The sequence below is a fragment of the Cyrtonyx montezumae genome, unplaced genomic scaffold (assembly GCF_038088225.1).
Source record: "Cyrtonyx montezumae isolate F1298 unplaced genomic scaffold, pur_monq_1.0 scaffold_1, whole genome shotgun sequence".
Taxonomy (NCBI): domain Eukaryota; kingdom Metazoa; phylum Chordata; class Aves; order Galliformes; family Odontophoridae; genus Cyrtonyx; species Cyrtonyx montezumae.
Genome location: NW_027071825.1, coordinates 8,929,669 through 8,954,424, shown reverse-complemented (window position 1 = coordinate 8,954,424; position 24,756 = coordinate 8,929,669). Strand labels below are relative to the sequence as shown.

Sequence of the window (24,756 nt, the reverse complement as noted above, 5' to 3'; positions counted from 1 at the left end):
ATGACTCAAGCATTCATTCAAAAGCACACTCTGCTATACCCTCGGGTGTTCTTGGCAGAGGAATGATCTAAAAATGTGGGGTCCAAACCATAGGCAAACAGTTGGGATAGTCTGCCCAAGGTCCACCAGCTCAATAAAATTCCATTAGCTGGCATAGTTCTGCAGCCCTCATACAGTAAGGTAAGCACTGTGTGAAGTCCTGCTAACTCACTGGTTTCATTATGGTTTGTCAGACGACATCTGTGAAGAGAAGGCTTGAAGCTGATACTCAACCAAAATGCTCCAGCTAAAAAGTAGTTATAAAATACTGACCCCTCCTAAATCTGGTGCCCTTTGGGAGGAACACTGCTCAAAAATCACAAATAGCCAAAACGGAACAAGAAACTGCAGTGTCTGACTCGGGGATAAGGTAGAATTTTTTACCAAACGTGTTTAAAGAGAGAGACAGAAAGGCAGGAACACATGGGTGAACCTGCAAGCAGACTCTCAGCTGCTTCACTCACCTGGTAACTCTATACTTCAGAATTCAGTTTCACGTCTAACAGTGGGACAGAATTTTAGGAAGCAGTTCTTGAGGCAAAGGGAATGCAGATTGCATTAGGTGAGCAGTGATGGGTAAACGGAGCACCTACCATGCCTCTGTCAGTGATCTGTGCAGTGCCATGGACCAGTGGTTCTTCCAGACCCAGATTCAGCAATAGCTTGGGAACCTGGATGGAGGAACCGACACCACAAGTTAACACAACAGTGCTGTATCTGTATGTTACGTAAACATGGATGGCCATGATTTCTGTTGCGCTTATATAATAAATTTATTAACTTCTAGAAGAATGTTGGTTCTTACATTTTAAATCTGCAACTGGTTTATCATCTTCCCATTTTGTAAAGGAGCAAGGTATACTTCCATGTGTGCTACATGTCTCCCTCTCAACTCAGCTTCTCACCAGTGAAGAAGCAATGGATCATACATCAGAAAGCAGATTGGTTCCAGCAGGACACAGTGACATCCCATATACTTACAGGTTTGTCCATCATCTGCCATTTTAAATGCAATTCAAAATGTTCTGTATCATATTCAGTAATGAAAGAGAGAAAAGAAAGTAGTATCAAATATAAACTGGCATAAAAAGACAACTACATTCAGCCCACTCACTAAGACAGTGTGCTGAGATATGGGCAGCAAAAAAGTCTTTCAGATGCTTCAGAAGAAACTGCAGTTGATCGAGTAGCTACTCCAGATGGTAGAAAGCTGCAGAAGAAAAGGCTCTTGACAGAGAGAAGACAGGTGTTAGATAGGCAGACATGCAGCGATGGTAATATGGAGACTCGTGGCCCATAAAGTAGCTAAGAACAAGTCTCCACAGAGAGAAATTCTGAGCCAGCTCCTGAAAAGAAGGGGGACCTACCGCTGTCAGAGGATGGGATATCACCTTATCACTCCCCCTTTTCTGGGTGAAGGAATAGCCTGAGGCATTCTGCATCTCCTGGCGTCGGGCTGGGGCCAAGGTCAAACACTGCAGAGGAGGTGATGACAGCATGGATGTCGATACAAGGCGAGGCAGAAGGCTCACAGCACAGCACTGACAGTGCTGCGCAGTCAGAGCAGTGATGCCCCGTACGATGCTGCTCAGTATGACAGAGACAGCAGGCAAAGAAACACAGAAGATACGGAAGGTGACAAGTTGACTTGTGAGTGTCAAAAGGTCTGTGTTGTGGCAGATCATGTGCCTGAGTGAGAAGCAGGGCATGCTGGGGCTGCTGTAGACCTCTGCAGCACGTGCTGTTTGGCCAGCCAGGATGAGAGTGCTGTCCATACAGGAGGGCAGCATGGTGGTGGTAGAACTGGGACTGCCCAAAGGGAGAGGAAAGGTCTCACTCATTAGGTCTCTTTTCTCACCTAGGCGCCTATTTTGACAAAACTTTTTGGAAAGCTCTATTTCGGAGATCCCTACTGCTGTACAATTTGGCTGAGAGTTAGCAGTGATTTCCATGCTTGCTCTGAAGGAACTGCCATATAGTATAACTGTATAAAGTGACTTCCTTGGAAAGCTAAGATAACAAGAGCTGATAGCTACGGAGTGAACCCCCAGAAGCAGATCCCATACATCTGAAGCAGCTGGGATCAGATCAGAAAAACATATCTTAAGATCTCAAATGAGATGATAGTTGCAGGAAATTGCTCAGATATTCATAACATGACCAACCCATTTCCCTTCCAGCATGCAAGGATGGGTAAATAGTGCTGTTTTCATATGATAAGAATTTTCACAGTTGGTACTTCATCTGGCTGAGTGTGATGAGCTCAGATGAGCTCACACCTCTGAGCTACCTTTTCAAGTTGCCTACTATCTCCAGTAGACATTATCATAGAATCAATCAAGTTGGAAAAGACCATTAAGATCATCCAAATCCAACTCCACTCTACCCCACCATGCCCACTGACCATCTCCCTCGGTGCCACATCTCCAGGGATTGTAACTCCAACACTTCCCTGGGCAACCTGTTCCAATGCACCACCACACTTTCTGAGAAGAAATTGTTTTTAACATCCAACCTGAATATTCTACCCCTGTAACTCATCACATCTTGGAGATGGTTCTTCCCACTAGATGTGTTTTTGTTTCTTTCTCTCTTTTTAAGCGAAGCAGGTTAAATCCTTTGGTCCAAGATGAAGATGCTACAGGAAACCACCAGCTTACCAAAACACTACACTCTAGGCCAACCCAGTTGGATTACACACTGGCTTGGTGAAGGGACACTGATCTCACCTGACACACAGCAGGGCTGCCGCAGCAGACAGAGCTGAGAGAGGAGTTCATACCAAGTCATACCTACAGCACAGACTGGAAAGATTCCTACTGTCTACTGTTACTCTGTGGGAAGGGAGAGGAACAAGGAAAGTCTCCTGCCCTTCCCAGTAGAAAGGTGGAGTGGTGAAATAAATAAAGGATTTTACTGGCCAGAGCAAAACTCTTATTAGAATCAGTCAGTGGTAGTGCAGCCTGAGGGGTGACCCAAGAAAGCTACCAGCTCAAGCATTTAACTCTGAAAAGGAAGGTTAGATAGGGGGCAGGAGTCAGAGGGAGTGCCTGGGTCAAGGGGAGGTTTAAGATGTGTTTGGATTTAATTCATCTTACAAAGAAACTATTTCCTGCTATTGAAGATAACTCCCTCCTGAACCCACCTGCCCACACACAGGCTGCAGGCATCCAGAAACCCAGCTGGAAGTGAAATGATGTGAGTAAAGTGTTTCCTCACCAGAAGGGCAATGGGTTAGGATGCCATTCCTTCCCACGGCTACTGGACTGGACTGCTACTGCTCTGAGAGCCTGTCCTCTTGGACAGTAGAGTTACAGGTCCAGGCTTGGCAGCCAGTGAATCAGAATCTAGTCTGTGAGGACCAAGAGCCAATAAGACACCAAAAGTCTTCATTACAGACCAACAAAAACAAGAAAAGGAAAAAAAAAAAAAAGATGAAAAGAAATCTTTCAATTTTATCAGAATTAACAAGAGAAAAAAAATACAGTGGTACCAAAAAAAAAAAAATAACTCCTTTCTCACAACCTCTCATTAAGCTCTGTTTTATGCTTTACTTCCACATAGTTTCCTTAGAAATTTTACCATTCTGGATAAGTTATAAATTCAAAGAAAATCTTATCCAATGTTGAAGGCCCCAGTGTGATTTCAAAACACTAATTCTATGTACCACCCAGGAGCAAACACATTTCCTGAACTGACCAAAATGTAGAATATTTAGGTTAAGAAAAAAAAAAAAAAAAAGAACAACAAAAAAAAACCCACATGGAGTCTGACTGGCTCAACTCAATAACTTTTTACTGAAGTGGCTGCTGCCAAATGTACACTCACACTTCCCCTAGCAAGCGATATTCTCCCTTAACCCTTTGGGCACACTTCTTCCTAATGTTCCTGAGGAAATTTTTCCCTTTCTGACAGCAGTGTTGCCACCCCCCCTCGCATCCTCCCATCCTTAAGAGCAAACAATAAACAAACAGACATTTCCGTGCCCACCTACAGGAACCAAGGAGAAAGAGTGTGCAAATTCATTCTGCCACACTGAAATTTTAATTGGCATAAATTCATTCATTAATTTTAGTAAGAAAGAAACCAACTCAATTTGAGAGCAAAGGCAAGGAATTCAGGACTCCCACTGCAACTGTACCACTCCACCAGCACTGCTTCCAGAAATCCTGAGCCTTACCCTATTCCGCTCCCTGTCAATTTTTCAAAACTAGATGAAACTGTCCACATCTCATAGCACAAAGCTCATCACCTGGAGAGTGAAATGAGAACTTTTAAGTTGCATCAGCAGCGTAGTTAAAAAAAAAAATCCTCCTACTAGGAATAAAAGCCATCAGTCATCAGCTCATTAGCTAGGCTTTTTGTATTTCTCTCCTTGATCTTCTATATTGTGAATTCTCAGTAATGCAACAGTAACTGAAAGACGCAACAGATCAACATTTCACCTCTACATTTACCTGGAGTGCAACTGTAGTGAAAACTGTTCACAAAATAACTCTTTCATAATGGGAAGCATTAGGCAATCTGAATGCACGGGTAGTTTTCAGACTTCCTGCAAAACACTAGCAATCTTTGTCATTATCGCTTAGATAAACGTCTGCTAGGAAGAGTCCAGTCAGAACTGATCCTGCCTTCAGGACATGGAGGACACTGACTACATGAGCTACTGAAGCTACTTTCTAACCCTATTTTCGACACCTCTTGGCTCTTTGGCTGCAAGTTTTGTGGCTCCCCAAAACCAGCAGAATATCTGTGGTTGGAGTTTTCTTGGCTAAATCAAAGCTGTGGAGGAAATTAGTGACAGAACTGCTTCCTCATCTCACATCCCTGTGCAGCAACCAGGAGGGTGATGTGCCTAGATAACATGGCACTGATTCAGTTCCCACACACTGCTCAGCAGTATCACAGGGAGCCACTCCTGGAGACTAAAATGTCCCATAATCTGCTGTACTCCCATAACAGTTCACTGTTCTCACCTGTCGATTAGCTTCAATATACAGCGCAAGCGTATTCACTCGGTAGCACAGTCCCTCTTTCATTATATGGACGTAGCAGCGCACTTTTCCTTCATGGAGAGTTTCATTCATATCTCCTCTGTGATCATTCCAACAAGAGTTATCTGGAGCAGGTTTCAGCAAGCTATTATCTTCCTTTATGAAACTATAAATGTCTGGAGAACACACACATGCACGAAGTTAGACAGGATTTAATGAAATGCTTTCTGAAGAGGAGCACTATTAAAATACTGTTGGTGAAGGGAGATCATTGCCTCACATCACCTGAACAGTTAGATACTGAGCAATCATTAGCAGATTTTATCACGTGTAGTAAGTGTTATTTTTATTCTGCAGGTGGGAATCAAGGGTTTGGGACAGATGCAATCTTTTGCCCAAGGTCACACAAGGAGACAGTGGAAATGCTAAAAATAGATTTCAAGATCTGAGATCTCATCAAGTTCCTGGTTATGGTTTTGTCTGCTGCTCTACACAATGGAACTTCCTCCTAAAATCGCATTTTCAAAAGTGCATTTACATACACTGCATTCTGGAAGGATAAATACAGAGCACCTAGCTGATTTGTTCTTCTTTACACTAAAAATATTCTTTAAAAGCACAATACCATTTGAAAAGGAAAATTAATAGAACCATGGCTACCAGAAAGTATAAGAAAGAAAAAATAATATTTCTATACAATAATCCATTTGCAGCATATGGGATTTAAAATATTCATCAAATTTTTGGTATTCATACTGACCTAGAGATGCTTGTTCTTTTTTCTTTCTGCCCTCTTCTTTGTTGTCTAGTCCCTGCTGCACCGATGTAGGAGAAGAGAACTGTTTCCTAACCAGATGTGGGATCAGCTCACTCCGGAGAGATGTGATTGTCCTGGGGAAGGAGAAGCACTTATGAAGTCTATGAACACTGCAGCTCACATGCCCTCATTTTCTTTGCATAACAATAACAGATATTTTGCACATTTTTCATGAGGACAGATAAAAACGCCTGGCAGTTCAGGACATGTGGCACCAAGGCAACATTCATTAGTTGCAGCCTTCTCTAATGCATTACATTGTAAAGGAAGACTGTAAATAAGAAAAAAAGATTCCTCTTCAGAACTAATTCCCCTATATCTTAACGGAGATGCCTATAATTTAATAAGGCATCACTCTGCAATTCATGCTTGCGTGCAGCTGGAATGTAGAACAGTGCCAATATTGTAATGGCCACAACTGCAATCCATTTTATGTGGCTTAAAAATGGCATCTGTTTACAGGAAAAGAGAGAATAAAGTGCCTATAGGGAAAAGCCCACAGAAGCTCAATTTGTTTATGAACAAAATGTGAAAATGTTCAAAGATATCTGAAATATCTGATTCTTGAATGAAGATATTTATGGTATAGACATTCATGATGTCCTCCTGCTCACACGAAAAGCAGTTTAAAGACTCGGTCTTTAACCAAACAAAATCAACACATTTTAATAAGTGTAAGTTCCAAGAGTTTCACACTCCTAAGGTGCCATGGTCCAAAATACATCGTAATCAATAGAAAAGTTCCCAAATACCTTATCTCACTCATTTTCCTTGTGTACAGACTTCAATTTTTACTATATTCATTCTGACACCCCAATACTGAGGTCAGAAAAGTCATGAGAGGTTTGTGATAAAGGATGAACTTCAACCCAAGCCATCCATGCTTTAAACAAGGAGCTGGAGCACTAAATTACCTTCCCTCTTGCATTGATTTATGCATCACAATAAATCAAGAAAAACCTCCCTCAATAGACAAATATCAGTGTAGAAAGTCTACTGTACAATGGGATTATAACTCTTGTAATTTAATTTTGACTATCAGAAGGTAATTTTATTTTTCAAGAAAGTATTTGGAAAAAAAATAGTTTTTACAGTTGCAGTGGATGAGCTGCAGTCTTAAAAGAGTTTTACTATTGTTGTCCCATTATTTCAACAAACTGCAATTGTTACTGAATTGTGGATTATTAAAAGTAGTGCTTGGGAAAATCATGCGGAAAATAAACTCAAACTTGGCACGTGTAACAGGAAGTGCTAAACTTCAGAGGAGGGACTGGGAGAACTAAACAGAGAGCTTACTGGCTACATAACTCATCAAAAGATAACTTGCAAAAAAAGAGGAGCTATTTACAATGGAAATAGCAGAAAACAAGCACAAATAACAGGTTAATTTAAAGAGGAAAATGTTAGAATGAGCTTCCTGAAGAGATTTTAGTTGGCAAAAATTCCAGAAAAGCAGAATTTTAAACAGTTCACACTTTGAAGAACACAGCTCCTTCCCCTCGTGTCCCTGCTCAGGTGAATTATAGTGAAACAGAGCTAAAGACCAAGACAATATTTGCTGTCTCTGACTGTGAGGGAAAAATCCAGATATGATCACCGATTCAGGCCTAAGAAGAAACACAATGTTTTCCTTCTTCTCTACAAACATTTCCTTCAGTCCTTCACTGTAGGCTGTGTCACTTCCTCCAGCAAGATCATCTGAACCAACCTGGATGTGAAACTGTGCTCTAGTCTACAACCTCCCTTCCTCCTTTCAAACCTTACAGTCATCTTCAGATAGCTGCACTTCAGGAAGTAACGAAGCAGAACACTGCATTTGTTACTCACAACGTGTCGCAGCACTAACCACTAGCAGCCGCACACCACGGCTGTGCTGGCCTCGCATCCCAACACACGTGTGGCTGCACAGATGGGCAGTTTACTAGCCTGAAATGTTTGTCTGCAGCTGTGCCATTCAGCAATGATTTCCTGCTCAGGTTTTATACTCCATCCAAAACCGACAAGCCCGTGTTTCCCTCAGAGGCTGGCCATGGCATTTATAAGATATATTACCTTTAAAATATCCAAGTATTTGGCAGTCTCAAATAGTCTGATGCAGAGGACAACACAACACAGTAGGAAATGAAAGCAGTGGAAAGGGGGAAAGACAAAGTTTTGACTGTTTTTTGATGTTTTACTCTTTCCTGGCTAAATACCCAAAGTGTTCCTGCAATTCTCTGAAGTGTTAGCCACATTCCTGAAGCAAAGGTAGAGAAAACCTTTGGGTCATCCATAAGATGTGGCTCAGGAACATACCCTTCTTACTGGAAGAAGAAAAACGGGAACGTTTGCCTTTGCTTGCTGTTTTAAGCAGAACATATTTGCAATGTTAAAGGAATTTGCCTTTGGAAAGAATTAAAACATTTGCAGAAAGGATCTTAGTGACAAAAATCCAGGATTTTTTTGTGACAGATCTTGCAATCATGGAAATATGAAGTGATAGCGTGAGAATATTATCTGTCAACAACTGGGCAAAGCAAACATCTGGCTGGGGCTAGAAAAGGAATTCAAATCAAAGGAGGGATAGCACTGAAGAACCTTCGTCAAAAGAAAAATTATGGAGAATTTGGAAGGACCGGCTCGCCTGTAATCTAGGTTAAGGAGAAAACAAACCAAAGAGGTTTCTGATCCTGCGTGTTAAAATCTCATAATAAAATTCTGAATTACACATGTATATATTGAGAACTAAGTGCAAGATTGCACATTCCAAAGAAAGCAATCTTTTTTACTCCCTTCAAATTGCAAAGCTTGGCATCATAGTGGTTTCTAAGCTTGGTATTTTTCTGTCGCACCATGAACTAGGAATGATATACCTGCTGAGATCAACGTAAAGAAAAATCTGACTATATCCAGGAGAAAGAAAGTGAAGGGGTGGGTAGAAGCAGAGAAGGGCATACAAAATTCTGGCAGAAACCCAAGAATAAGCCAAATACGAGTAATCATGGTCTGACACCTCAGAGGCAAATCCAGACGGCAGAGACGATAAAAATGAACCTGCTTTTGAGAAACATCTGCCAAAATAAACACGCTTTCATAAACTCAGCTGAAGTGACAAGCCTTTTTTTGTGGTCTTTCATTCCCTAACATTTTATTTTTGAAGTGACATCTGCCTGTTTTCACCTAGCAGAAAGTAGCAGGTTTTCAATTTTGAATTGCCCAAGACTGACAGTGCCAATAGGCTGTTCCTTGTAAAGGAATGGTACTAACCCTGCAGCACCTGCAGGGCTTCAATACGTTGAGAACAATAGGAGAAGGGCAGCAGTTAGGAAGGGGTCAATTCTGATAACATTCCAAGCATATAGAAGGGATAAATATAGGACGGAATCCTCTGTTCAAGTAATAGGTCACAACTGAATAGGAAATTAGCATCAAGAGACAGTGAACACACAGGGGAAACGAAGACAATACAGCAGATAAACTCATACACATGATACAGTTGGAAATCCAAGACAATGTTTTTTTAAAAACAAGGGAATGCTGTCAGAAATCAATACACATCATCCATTTACACTCACCTGCCTTGCACTGTAAGTAATTCGCCTCAGAATGAAGAACTACAAACCTAGGTTAAACTTATTTAAAATGTAAGATGTCATTGTACTTGGACAAACTACTGTAACTTTACTATCACCACAGGAGAAAGAATTACCACGCTTTCAGAGCCCCTTTGCATCTAGTCCCTGTGCACTCTATCTTTCCGGTACTCCTGGTGATGCTGTGTGACAGAAAGGCAGAGTTCACAATTAGGTTTCTATGGGCTGTTACTTCTGCTCTAGATGTAAGTACTGCTGAAGACTGTCCTTCAGGTGATGCAGAGAATAACAGCCCTCTGACCAATGCTGGTAAAGAAAAATTCTCCTTATGTACATTAGTCTGCTTGAGTCTAAATGCAAGTTACCTTGCAGAAGTCTTGGTACTAGGAGATGCTGTTTGGCATGACCCGCTGCAGAAATGGGGAACACACAGCTTTTATTTCCTGCAGCAATTCCTTACAGCCCTCAACACGACTGTCAGTTCCATTTACCAGCTGTCATTCATTTTCATTTTCCATGTTTCATGTTAAATACCATAAAAGAGTATTAATGAGTATTAGCATTTTAATATCCTCCCTTCCTTATTTATCTGTGATGAAGCGTGAAAACTACCATTGCTGTCAGCACCCACCTGTGAAATCTGCTGTTCCCCTCCCTAGGCTGGTTCCAGGGAGGTCTTACTTGCTGTCATTATTAGCACAACTGCTATCGCTACAGGTGCAACTAGTGTTTGTGATCCACAACTACAAGCAAGCAGAACACTAGCTCTTTTGATACCTAGTTTTGTCTTTTTTATGTTTTAATGGTCCAGTGTTAGCCTATGCATGATTCTGCAAGCATACAGCGTGTTGGGTTCTGATCTTAGCTCCGTGGCTTTCCACAGAGATTCTTCAGATCACATCAAAAGGAGAACATGAGGCTGTATTTCAGTCTGGTGCTCATAACTGACATTAGAAATGTATACATAAATACAACTAAACAAATCCTAAGGCACTTATAGTTTCAGCCAAAAAAGTTGCATGCTTACTCAGGACAATAAAGATGTAAGAAAAAGGGAGAGAGAAAGGGAAAGAAAAAAAAAAGAGGGTGTGTTGGAAGAAAGAGAAAAGTTAATTCTGAAGCCGTAGGTACATAGTTCATGGTTCTCATCGCCTAAAGGATAAAGCCAAATAACATTTAAAAATTCCATGTAAGCTGGGAGCTCTCTTGTTGAATCTCGACATTATTTTCTCCTGATCCTTTGATGGAGATTAAAAATTTCCATGTGAATACAAAGAAAGAAACAACAGTTACTCTGAGATTTTTTCCCGAGCATTTAATGCTCCAAACTAGAGCAGCCAGCCACCATTCCCATCTCCTCCCCCCTCCTTATGAAAAAAAAAAAAGTCAACTCACTTTGAAGAAAAGACAAAACAGGGTCAGGGCAAGGGGGATTAGGGAAATGATATTTGTATCATGGACCAAATTAAAATGTCAATGCAAGAGGCAGGCAAACATCCCTTGCCACGTATATACACCAGGCATGTTTCCTTGAGGAAACAGGAAAGAGATTTGAAAAGAGTTAATGCAGTCCTGAGTTAATAGCACCTGCCTCAGCCTCAACACCACTTAAAAGACAGTGTTTGGGTCCATTTCCCACAGTGTGGTTTTAACAAGCACAATGGAAAAAGCAATTACAGGCCTTTTCCCCTTCTTCTCACTGATTCACTACTAAAAATGCTGGAATTTCTGAGACATGCTAAGAATGCGGAGAAAGCCGACAAGGACTGTATACAAAAGGAAAAAGTATCAAATGATAAATGCATTGGGTGTGCCACATCCTTGCAGAAGGAAAATTCTCCTCCTGTATCTTCCAATAATCTTTCTGCCTTTTTTTGGTGTACCCCAGGCTAATTATAACAAAGGAAATCTCCAAAGTAACCAGGCAAGCCAATAAACCACCAAGCGGTTCCTCGTGCTTAATTCAAAAACCTCCAGCACCACTTGTAGTGTCAAACAGATGTTATTTCTTGCTGTGTTCTAGTTCCCCTGTTCTACCCTCAACATTTCTACTAGAAAAAGAGTAAATCTCTTTCACACCCTTCCCAAAATTCATATTAATTAAAACACTTCTCAGTGTCTTTTATCATTTTTGGAGCTACAGTGATCACGAGGAAATGTTGAGAAGTGTTCTACCTCAAGGCAATGACTGCACTTGTGCTTCATTTCTCTTTCCATACTATTTTCTGAACCAAACATTCAAATCTGACCTACTCTTGCACTGTCAGCAGCCATTGCAGAGTGAGCCCGTATAACCACAGAGATTACGAATGACTTCCTAAAGCAACGGAATCACCACCGGAATCCTTGCATTCTGGATGATGGAGGGAAAGCAGATGGCAGCACACCAATGCCAGTCAGAGACACCACAATGCAGGGAGGATCGAGATCAAAGTAAAGAAGGGATGGTATGGATGCAAACCACACATGTAAAAGCTGTTCTCAAGTTCCACTGAGTCTGAATGCACTTGAAAGAGAAGGGATCTACATCTGCTTCTGCCAAAAAACCCTTTGGGAAACAAGGCAGCTTTCTCAAACACCAACCACAGGAGGTAAAACTCCTCAACTACATAGTTAAATACTTTGAAAGTGTACATGCACTTAGTTTGGGTCATCCACGTAACCTTAACTCTGCCCACCCCCAAAACAGCCTGGAACACTGCACAGCTCCAGACTAATGCATCTTTTGCATGGGAATGCCAACAAGCTTAGACATTTTTAGAACTCTGACCAAAGCCTGCGGCCGTCGGAGGCCACCCAGGGTGTCTGGAAGGTTGCATGAGCTGCTGAGGAATGGCTCTCATTCATTCCCAGACAGCATCCCATTCTTCTCAAACAAGAGCACCTGCACCAAACGTGCTTCCTTGCCAGAACTCATCTTTCCCCATTCTCTCCCACCTCCGCTTTTGTGGCCATCTGTGAGTTTAAGTTACCAAGTCTTTTCTAAATGCCTTTGAAATCAGGCTCTCTTCCTGAAAAGTGCACCAAACAGAAGCACTCTGATAACATGCCTAAACAAACACGTGCATACGATGTATCAGTCAGGTTGACATGTAACTGTAAAAGTGAAACGATGTAAACTTGGGGGGTACACGTTTAGATAGATTTAAGCACTTCATAGGCACTGAAGATTTCCACATCACTTCGCCCTTTTTCCTCCGTGCAAATGCTATGCCTGCTGTTCTGTACTCAAATGGACACACTCTTGACCAATCTTAACACGTTCAGCCTTCCAGCAGTCTAGGAGAACACCTGGAAGCTCTGATGCTTCATTCTTTCAGTCCTGCCATCACCTGTATAATTCCCATTTCCCAGTGTCTTCCCATTCTACCTCAATTCCCAACCTCATTATTGATGACTAATCCTTGCTCCACCCTCCCTGTAGGACAATTCTTCTGTTTTCTTTATGAGGGCACGTGCAACGTGTCCCATGAAGAGACATAAATGCTTTTTGCATCTGTGTCAACTCTCACTTTGTCCTTTCCTGAAGAACTTCAGTTAGAAGTTTTTCTGGCCAATGAATTCCAAGTTTTCCTCCTTTTGAGCTTACTTTTACCCAATGGTGGCATTTACCTGGAAGTTTGGAGCAAAGTGCTGTACGTCCTATAATCCATCTTTGACTTAAGTAATTACCATGCCTTCCCTAAATTTAGGTCCTTGACCTCTAGAAAACTGATAAATTAAACAGAGAGCCCTCAGCACTTCTCAAAGAGAGGCCTGGGACTGTTCAAAATGTTATATACATATATATTTAAGAGAAAACATTACCTTGAAAATTCTTGAAAGCTGCAAAATCTTGGGGGGGAATTCAGGTCACAGGAATAGAAAATATAAGAGAATTATGCCTTCCACCACAAGTGAAATATGCCATGACATCACACGGAAAGACTGTATCCTCACAGGAAAACATCTAACAAAACAAGATAATCTGTTCACCCCAAGCATTAGCTTACATGCAAGTACTGCTCTGTGGAAGAGAATGTACTGCACTGATGAAAGAATGCTTAGGATAACGCTGTCCAAGTGGTGATGACTTACAAATAAACAAACAAACAAAACCAACATAGAAGTAGATAAAGGAATTATCATTCACCACAGATTCAAATCCCTGTTCTCATTTAAAGACAAAAGTCAGTCTGACTTAAGGCTATACCCAAGGAAACTGCAACAGCATGGAACAGTGGAAAAAAATAGTTAATTTTTAATGTTTATTATCGGACAAGAGCAAGCCCAGCTGAGGCCACCAAGAGGGCCAGGAGCACATGATGCATAAGCAGAAGCTGGGGGAGTGGGGTTTGTGCATCCTGGAGAAGAGAAGGCTGCAGGGGAATGTGATGAGAGTTTTACACTACTAGAAGTCAATTAATACAGAAGGCTACCAGACATTTCTCAGAGCTGCACAATAAAATGGCAAGAGGCAACGGACGCAAGCTGCAACACTGGAAATTCCAGTTGGGATGTAGAGAAAACAAATTTTCCAGTGAGTGGTACAGTCCTGGGACAAGGCCCAGTCTCCATCCTTCAGATTTTCTAAACAACTGCAAATAGCCCTGAACAACAGAGAAGTCAGCTCTCTTTTGAACAGAAGGATAGATTAGAGGACTGCAAGAAGTCCCTCAGAATCTGCATTTTTCTGTAATACCCGCACTGCCATTTGAATATCCTTTTGCACATCTTTCATATATTTACTTTTCACAGGGAACCCAAAGGGTCACTGTCTGATGCTGTAAGTGATGCTTAGAGTACAAGTTAAAAGATTTTAACATTTACTTTACAAAAACTTGCCTTGGGAGCTGCCTGCACGACAAGAATACTGTGCTAACTGTAACTCAGTAGGCTCCGGCACATGGCCAATAGGGCATATTGTGGTCTCAAAGACAGACTCGCAGTTATTCATTAAGATAATCAGCTTCAGTTCAGCACATCCAAAGATATGTCTGCTCCCAGGTAGTTCACTAACAGGAAGAAAAATTATATTTATTACAGAAATGACTTGCTAAAAATCATAATTTGTTTAAATCTACTGTGGATCATTAGGTTTTTTCTCCCCCTGAGGTTACAGGAGTGAGCACAAGTGGTATCAAGAGAAGGTGATAAAAGCAATGATATTCTGAAGACGACGACAACATCAACAAATTCAAGTCCTGGCATTTCTAATTTCTAGTGAGGAACAGAGAAAGCTCCAACAGCTGGATGTGTTTGACAAGGAAAGGAAATGGAAAAGATAAATTGCTATTTCACATTCTAATAGATTAAATGCACTAAGGAGGAGCTTGTGCTTTTTTTTCCTTTATGTTTTTTTTTTTTCCCCCATCTTCTTTTCCTTGTTTGGAGAGCTACAATCTATTTGCCCCGTCCTTACACAGTATACTTCCTGTAGGATCTATTTGTTTATTTACCCATTTTAATCACAAGGAAAGTATTCATTATAAAATCTCCCTTTTCAGCAAAGGAGAACCCTTCCAGCCACACGGCTGACACATGTTAACTCGCAGGTATTCACAGAGCAGGTTCTGTTTTAAGCCATCTTTCAGGCAGCCACACAAAGACCACCAAGCTGGGTGTTCAGCTCTGCCAGACCTCCCCCAGCCAGCAGCCCTTGCCAGGAAACACAGGTGACAGCCTGAATGATAAAAAGGCATTTCGAGAGGGAAAAGAAAAAATGTACTGGTTTAGTCTGGGCAGCACCTTAACATAAACCTGCAGGGGCCTTCTGTGTACAGCACAGCATGCAGCCATCCAAGCAGGAGCTTCAGCACATGTCACTCACACTTCCAGCATTTAGAGATCCTCTGCTTTCCTTGTATCATCCTTATCATTTATTAGGGAAAAGGGATGCCATCCAAAAGGACCCAGACAAAGGCCTGAGAAGTGGGCCTACGTGAACCAAACAAGTTCAGCAAGGAGGCGCTCCTCACTCTGGGCAATCCCAGACATGAGTATGGACTGGAAGAACTCCCTGAGAGCAGCCCTGTGGAGAAGAACTTAGGGGTCCTGGTGGACAAGAAGATGGACATGAGCCAGCAGTGTGCTCCTGCACCCCGGAAGGCCAGCCGTACCCTGGGTACTGAGAGGGGTGGCAGCAGGGAAACGGGGACTCTCCCCCTCCGCTCTGCCCTTGTGAGACTCCACTGGATCACTGCGTCCAGGCCTGGGGCCCCCAGCACAGGAGGGATGCGGAGCTGTTGGCTGGGGGCCAGAGGAGGCCACAAAGGTGCTCAGAGGGCTAGAGCACCCCTCCTATGAAGAAAAGTTGAGGGAGATGAGCTTGTTCAGTTTGGAGAACTCACAGAGAGAACTCAGTGTAGCCTTTCAGTATTTAAAGGGAGTTTATAAACCAGATAGAGGCCGACCTTTTACACGGTCTGATAGTGATAGGACAAGGGGGAACTGTTTTAAGCTGAAAGAGGGGAGATTCAGGTTAGGTGGCAGGAGGAAATTCTTTACTCAGACGGTGGTAAGGCTCTGGCACAGGCTGCCCCAAGAGCTGTGGGTGCCCCATCCCTGGAGGTGTTCAAGGCCAGGTTGGATGGGATTCTGAGCAGCCTGAGCTGGTGGGCGGCAAATGACTTGTGGGCTGGAACTGGATAAACTTTAAGGTCTCTTCCAACCCAAACCATTCTGTGACTCCACTTCAGCTCTTCTCACAGCCACAGATGTCAGAACACTGAGCACAGACAGCAAGCCTTCCTCTCCCCTTCCAGCAGAGGTTTTCAGGACAGGGCAGAGGGGAGCAGAGAAGAGCAGCTTGCTCTGGGATCACAGCTGAAGCAGATCGGAAAGACAGAGAAAAATGACCTCACACAATTTGCTCTCATTTATTTCAGCAGTTCAGAAAAAACAGTTGATCAACTTTGCAAACAAGTCACGCTGACTTTGGCTATAAAGTTTACTGCAAATTCGTTAAGTTCAGAAAAGAGCTTCTCTACCAGCACATCCTGGCAGGCAGCTCTTCTGCCATTCCACAGTGCAGAGCTGCCTCGCTCCCTTAGCTCCTGCACCCCACAGGGCAGGAGTCCCAGGAACAGTGCATTTCCCAGGGGCCTGACATCTGCACTCAGCATGGCCAGGACCAGGCACTGTGAATGCTTACTCAGAGCTTTCAAAGTGACCGCAGGGCCACTGTTTATCATTCCTGCCCTTCCAGCAACATACATCATTCCTCCTGGCCACAAACAGAGCTGCCCAGTTCCCAAGTGACTCTGGGCTGGAACCAGGTTTTTCTGCACTCAGAACCTCCTTACATTAGAAAATGCAATTGCCACCTCTGTGCATGATGGAGAAGCTGTAACATCCGAGCAAACAGAAAAATGACATCTGCTTTAAAAAAAAAAAACAACAACAAAAGACAAGACAAATAGCTTTTGGAGGTGGTACAGCCTGGGTGCCTATAGATAAATTGCCTATCATTTCCTATTGGAAGTTTCTGTTATCATCTGTTTATGAACTTTGCCAAAATTTAACTGTTTTGGCTGAAATTACCCATGCCAGGTGTTTGCCTCAAGCTGATTTTTGTTGGATAGCTTCATCAAAAATGTCTCAGCTATTTCCAAGAACAAAATTACGGAAAAATACTTTGTTTTGTCCATGCTAAAAATATTTCAGCTACTCTGCTGAAAAGCTCTTGTGCTTTCATGCCTGCAATTTGGCACAGAGTCATCTTTTTGTCAGGGTGTTACATTCGTAAACATAAAAAGTGCCCATACTACATCAAACTAAGTCTGAAAAAGCGCTGCATGCACACGCTTGGAAAAAACCCCTTCTGCAACTGAATTTTCTTAGTTCTGTGTCGTTCTTCAAGTCTCTTCCTACAAGGTAACTTTACGCACTGCTCCTCAGAGTAACAGAGCACGCTCCAGGCCAAGGTCACAAAGGCTGAGCTGGATCAGTTCACAGCATCACATCTCATTCTGCTGGCTGACCTATCAGCACAGATTTATCACCTGTTAACAGCTACTCTCTACTAGCAGAACTCACAGTAGCCTCATTGAATATATATATGAATCACAGTCTTAGAATTGATATATATGTTTTACATATATATATATGCACACACACATTTAAACACAGTTTTAAACGAACATCAGGTTAACAGTTTGGGCACACAAATTAAAAAAAGCCAGACCTATGTTGCATATACAATCCTAATTAAGACCTCATGTATACACATTATGACACAAGCCTTAAAAACATATTCACCTACTTCTCTTCTCTCCCCAGTCTCAATTTCTTCTTCGCCCAGTGTAAAGATGGACTATGCCCTAGGGATACATCAAGGTTGTGTAATGAGGCAGAAGAGTGCCTGCCTCATTTGTTAGAACATGTGTGTTAAATATACAAGGCAGAGGGCTGCAAGAGAACTGGTAATATTTAAAGCAAATGACTGATGCCTGAAAAAACTTTTTTTTTTTTAATTCCCTTCTGTCAGAGAAGTTTGCAGAACCTGCTGAATAAAGATCACAAATCTAACTTCTGCAAGTTGCTACTGATTAAGTGCTTTTGATTTGATCAGCATCCCCTTGCAACAACTATCATCAATAGAAAAGACTCTTTCAACATTTCAAGAACTCTGTATAATAGTAAGGACTGAAAAACAACATACTTAAGATAGATATAGAGGCTTCAAACTTCCGTTGATGTGTGCCTGCATTTCCTCCCTTCAGGATGGAGAAAGAGTGGCTTCTCTAATAGGAATGCTGGAAAGACAGTTAATGAAATGCCTACAGAGCATTCTAGCAATGAATATCACAAATCTGAAAGGAAAGTATTTACCCTATCCTCAGAACGTGATTTAAACAACGAGAAGTAAGAAAGGCTGGTAGCCTTCAACTACAGAAATTAAACATAATATTAAACAGTATCTTCTTCACTGAGTATCTCAGGTGCCAAATGATGCAATGTGACAGAGGAAAAGAAAAAAGAACAGAGCCATGTAACTGGAAACTGTACTGTAATGCGTGGCACATACAGAATCACAATGCTGCACAGGAATCCTCAGCTGTGGCACTTCCTAACTGCCAAGAGCTTGACTTGTGAAGTAAGCATTTAATAACAACGACTTGCAGAGGTAACTTAAGAAGTATGACCCCATACTTCCTTATTTTAAGCAGCCTCAATCTGGCCTCTGATTTTCTGGTATCCCTCAGTGAGAGGTGGAAATGGCAGACTGCACATGGCTACGGGTTTCAGCTGTGAGCAAGATGAGATCTGAACACACGTAACAGATGTGCACATACTGATAACTGACTGGGTACAATATCACTTACGTACACGTGTATCATTAATGTGTATTGCATATATACTTCTAAATATCTAGCCAAGATGGAAAGACAGATTCACCTTCAATACTTACATTTCCAAAACAAAGGATTGCTTTATTTTTACGCTCCCTCCCCCAAATCAGGTAAATTATTTCATCAGGCTACAGCTTTAGAAATAACCTGAAAAAACAGAAAGCAAACAACAAGACAACTTCACTTTGATCACATCTCCTTTGCTACCAGCTTTGCTGGGACTGTTAGCAAGCAGACTGCCAACACGTAGTAAAGAAGACTCAGTGCATGTCTGTGCAACGTTCACAAAGCCCAAGCCCAGAATCTGCCCTCCGCTACAGACGGAGTTCACAAGGAAAAAAGGAATAAGGACTCTCTTCTTCCATCTGCCCTGAATGCAGCAACGAGGCAGGATTCCAACCTAGCACTCAGGAGAGTGCCAAAAAGGGGACTGGCTACTGTGCTGGCTGCCACCCCAGGGCCCCAGGGGTGTGAGGCCCGCCAGCTGTGGGGTGGAGCCATGCCCCCAGCCAGCTACAGCCTCTGCTGCTGTCTTGCCTGCTGACTGGGCCTGCCTAATGATCTTTTAAGAAAAGCAATATTGTGCAGTCCATCATGCGGTGCAGGTGTTCACCTTCAGCTGTCGCTGCCCTGTGCTGGCAGGGTAGCTCCAGCAGCCAGCACTTGTCTGCCTTCCCCGTGGCACGCAGCACAGCACCTACGGCCAAATGAAAGCATCCAAGGCCAGCTTTATTCTGAAAAATGAAATGTTTAGGAAAGAAAAGCTCTTGCCTGAGTACAGGGAGAACAGATTTTTAACTGTGCAAAGCTGCGGTGTAGAGCAGAGCTCCACGACACAGCAAGGAGGATGAGGAATGATCAGTCCACCCTGGTGGTGCAGGGGTGCATACAGAGGGGAAGGAATCAATTCCAGCTGTGTGGGATGACAACTGCTTCTTGCACTGTTCCCCAGGTCATTGTGGAACCACTTGTGTTTGACTCTGGCAGACTAAGGCAGGGTAGGACTGTCACATGCCTGCAGACTCCATTTCACAAAGATGCACGTTAAACTAGTGGCTGAGAGGTAGGTGGAGAAGGAGATAACTACCAAACTGCATTTTTTCCACCTCAGCAAGGAAAGAAAAGCAGTTTAATTTCCAGGTATAAACACCATTAGGGCCGTGAAATCTTTTATTTTTGTCAGGATGTACGGAATTCAGGGGGTTCTAAGAAAGAGCCCATTTCCTCTGACTTTCATTCCACAGGAACTACAGATTTCTGCTTTTTAAAACTCAGCGACTTGTTTGGTTTCCCAAAGCACAGTAAGACTTCAGGCAAGAGAATCTATTATTCAGGCTTTTTAAAATAGTTCATAAAAAATGTATTAAATGACTACGAACTGTATTACCAACTCCTGAACAGCATTTTGACCTCTCCAAGCATCCCCCAAGGTACAATCTCAGTGTTGCCAAACACACACTGATTATTCTCCAAACAATCCCACACAGAAGATGAAACAAGTGCACAGACACATTAAGGGTTTGTCCAGCAACACAAAGACAGTGGCCGTGCTGATAATAAAACCTCGGAATAATGCTCCATCTGGGAGCTGAACAATAAATGGAGCCTTTTCCTATGGGTGTCATATTACAGAGCTATCCCAAATCCTACCATCGGATTCACGTACTTGGACAAAACAAGATCTCAGCCAGTTCACTTTTTTTTCCCCCCATCTTTCTAGTAGTTGCTGGCGATCTCTGACTTTACGTACAACGCACACGTTAACCTGACCAAAGCAGAGGAATGCAATTTGCTCTTACAGGTGCAGCTATATGCAAATTGCATTCACGGTGGGAGAGCTAGTTGCCATTTTAACCACATCTCTGCAGCTAAACTCGGAGTACACTGGGCTTTTATCCCACTTGGAGCAACAGATCCCACACACACAACCACATTAGTTTTCATGCAATTCTTTGACCTGGAAGTAATCATAACTTTCCTCTGCAGAATGGTGAGCTACGACCAGTTGTAGGACCCGAGATTTTTTCTGCTGGGCAGCATTTTTTCTGTTCTTGCATGTCAAAGTAAAATTTGAATTAAAATAAAATACAAAAAAAAAAAAAAAAAGCAAATGCTTTACGAAGCTACAAACAATGAAAAAAGGTGTTCTGCCTGCCATCAAGCCCTGCTGTTAAAATATTAACACAATGTAAATATTGTAATATTGAGGAAGTACACTGTGTCAGTACTTCCTGGCACCACACAAGAGCTTCACTGTTCACTTCAATCCCTGCTGTTAGTTTTAAACACGCACAACTTAAACAAGGCATCTGAGCTTCTCCAGTCCTGGGGCAAAATTGCAGAGCAGCGAAGTCTTACTGTACGACCCAAAGTATTAAAAAGATTCCCTAAACCCAAACAATTATTTCGATGTCAGTACTTTTGAGGGAAAAATATTCTGCAGGGTCTTTCAAAAGTCCCGGCATACTGCTGCCAAACAAGGAAAGATTTTTGGGTATGCACTGTCCAACCCTTCCTTAGCAAAGAAAAACAAGCTGCAAATGCCCACCGATGCCAGAAGCCTGAAAGCTCAACTTATTCATCGTGGCAAAAGGCCCATTCTCCAGATCTGCCAGTTAAACACATTACTAGCAATTGACTCTCTCCCTCTCAACTCTTAAGAATAAGCAGCATATATGTAATGAAGAGAACGAGGCAGCTACCTGCTGTTAGTAATGCAAATGTGGTAGTCAGACCTTAGGAATACAAGATCATAGCAGCTAGACAGTATTTGCAATGAAGTCTTATGTAAAATACAGACAGTTTCATGAAACAGTGAGGACAGAATGATCTCCAGAAAAGAAATAGCCCTGGACAAACCTGAAAAAACCCAAGGACTTTTTCTGGGGGCAACTTGAGGAATGCAGAGCAGAATTTCACACTGCTGGCTTTGGTTAATACAAGTTAGGCAAAATCATGCCACTCATAAAAGCAAAGATTTTACCAGCTTGAACGGAAACAGCATAAAGCCTTGAAATCTGAAATGATCACTGTTTATGTTTAGAGGCCTCATTGTGTCATGCACTGTGACATGTTGGACAAAGACCGTCCTTGTTCCTCAGACATAACGATCTAAATTCAAAACAGAATGAAGTGCACTGAAGAAAAAACTGAACGTGTGAAATGTTTACACGTATTCAAGCAACGCCTAATCCCAACAAAACTGCACAGCCGAAATTCCAGAAATTAACTCTGCATGTTGCATTATGACAAAAGAGATGCATACACCCTGCTTCACACTTCCACAGAATCCACAGAGTCCAAGATGTCAGTGGCTTTTTAAAATACAGGTAATACAAGGCTTATTCCAGATTTAAAATGCCTTCTCACCTTTCAGACATTCTCATACACAAATGGGATCTAAAATGACTTGCACAATGCTCCCACGTGCCAGTCACAGCAGCAGATAAGCTTTATTCTTATGCATGGTAAGAAATTGCCCTGAGGGTTAACACAGATTTTCCACTTAATTTTAACTCACTCCCAGAACCTTATTCAAAGAGCTCCTTTGAACACATACACAACTGCATCACCAGATTTGTATATGGTCAAGGCTACCACAAATCCCCTTACTTACCCACCCACAATGTTTTCTCACATCAGTTTATCTACTAAGAAAAGCACTATGAACACAACACTTACTCAACCCCTTTATCTTTCATCTTACTTAAAAGGGAGAAAAACTCTTGAGAACTCAGGGAGCATCCAATATATGTAATGTACATGAGAGAGCTGCAAAAATTCTAGGAACAAGACATCAATTCCGAAACCAAACTACTTACTGTGAGGAGACTTGTTCACTTGTTTGTTTTTTTAAAGATAAACAAGGGTTTTTTTTTGTCCATTTCATGAAATATTATAGCTAAGATCCTTCTCCGCTTCCATAAATGGATGTTTTTCTTGCTCTCGGTGGGTGGTCTCAGAGTTTTGACAGAGGAACATCACAAGCGAAAAACATAGGATGCTACAGAGATAGCCCACCTGCAGCGGTGGTGGATGTGAGGGGGGGAGAGAAAAGGTGATTTCAAAGGCCAAAACAGACTGTGGTGGGGCAAACCAAAGGTCAGAAATGTATTCACAGCCCTAACAATGGGGGAGTCCTGGCAAAGTGAGCAGCCAAGATACACAGCTACATTAGGAAAACAAGAACGAAACAGAGAATTTTAGCTTTGATTTTTGCTGTTACTAGATGAAAAGAAAAACCTGAACAAGAAAGTTGGGCACAATGCTTAGCACTGTTTTTCATGACATTAAAGTTGTTTGTTTCTAATTAGCTTCTTTTCCATTTCCATTGTATGTCAGCCAGTTTAATGAAGCAAATCTCCCTTTAAAAGCTGTGGTATGAAGTACCTGTCAGTGCAAACACCTGCTGTGACCTCACAGTGTGTGTTTGGTTTCTTACCTGTTTTCTACAAGGAAGTCTACCACATATTTCTTCAGACAGTAGAGATGGGCATCCATCAGCCCTGTTCTGATGTGCATCCTGGGGTGCCTAGAAGAGGAGGAAAAAAAATTATCAGGAGTTCTGCATGGCTGTTTGCAGGAGTTTGGCTTTGCAATCAAGTCTGTGGATTGTGAGAAGTTCACAAAGGTAGATCTGCTTCTTTCTTCCTACTGCTGGATTAGCAGACAAGAAGAATAGTTGAAGCTGCCATTACTGGACTCTGTCTGCAAACTTACACCTGCTGGCCCTGGGCTGATTTGCTGTGAAAGAAAACACCTCCTCCAAGGAGTCATTACTCCTGCTACATCTTCTTATGTAAGTGGAAATTGCACATTGCTGGGCAGGAAGCCAAAGTAATGGGCCCAGAGTGCTAGAAGTTACAGTGGGTAATGTCAGGGTACAATAACTCAAAGCTTCTGGCTAAGTGCCTGCCTTAATATGCAAGGCTGTGCATGTTCCACTAGCAAACACAACACTACTGTATTTTTTCCAGCTCTTCCTGGAGGCAAACAGAAGGAGACGGGGTCTGCCCACCTTCCCAGCACTACGCGTTACAAATGACTGCCACAGCTCCATTACTAAGCATTTGCATCTCCAGACCAATAAAACATCAGGAAAACTCCCTCTCATCGTTAGCCAAAGAATGGCAAACAGGGAAGTCTTACCTTTCAGACCAGGGGCACACTAACATCTCAGTAACTCAGAAGTCTCTATCAGATCCACTACTTTAAGAACAGTCCAACTACACTGGACTGGTTCAAGATATCTGTTAACAGGACTCAGTCCTGGGGCTATTAAGGAAGGAAGTTACAATCTACACCTGCAAGAGCCTATACCTCCATTTTTTTCTCCTTTGATACCCAGATTTCATAACGGAGCCTGAATGAACACATCGTACCGGTACCTTCCAGCCAACTTTGTTCTCTTATTCCAGGACACCCTAAAGTCAGAAACTGGTGATCAAGATCACTTTTATTAATTAGCTAAGTAGAGGGAACACCCATAACTTAGGCTAAAACATGTATAAGTAAACCAATACTAACACAAAGAATGTGTACTAATACCAAAGCATTCCAGTAAACCATTTTTTCAGAGCATATCTTGATTAATACACTGAACGAATTTTTACAAATTCAGATGACATTTCTCAAGCACATGATTCAATTCAAGCTAAGGGTATTATTAATTAGTAATGCATTCTGTAAGGCCCACTTGCAAGGAAAAGTTCCTGTACGTATGGCACTCTGGAGTAAGTACATGGTTCTAAGAAGTGATAGATACAACTCCAGTAGATTACTTCATTAACAAAACATGAGCTCACCTAGCAGTGCTCCAGTACTGATGTTATCAGTGGCCCAGATGTTGCCGTGGACGTCAGCCCAAATAGCTCCTTACGCAAGGAAAGGGAATCTACTGAGTTTAATGAGGTCTTACATTTGCAAATTTGCAAACTTGCTACTGCTCTGCATCCAGAGGATTGTTTCCTCATCATGGATTTATGGGATGGATAATTTTTCTA

The 24,756-nt window shown here is 42.2% G+C and overlaps 1 protein-coding gene across 1 annotated transcript in view; it reads right to left on the bottom strand.

Annotated features, from left to right (window-relative positions):
- EIF2B3 (eukaryotic translation initiation factor 2B subunit gamma) overlaps positions 1 to 24,756 on the bottom strand; it is a 90,604-nt gene that overhangs the window by 21,856 nt on the left and 43,992 nt on the right. The window contains exons 5-8 of the mRNA XM_065739826.1: positions 23,196 to 23,285; positions 5,794 to 5,924; positions 5,016 to 5,209; positions 633 to 710 (exon numbers count right to left, since the gene is read on the bottom strand). Of these exons, the coding sequence (XP_065595898.1) occupies positions 633 to 710; positions 5,016 to 5,209; positions 5,794 to 5,924; positions 23,196 to 23,285 (493 nt within the window). The remainder of the gene's footprint in view (positions 1 to 632; positions 711 to 5,015; positions 5,210 to 5,793; positions 5,925 to 23,195; positions 23,286 to 24,756) is intronic.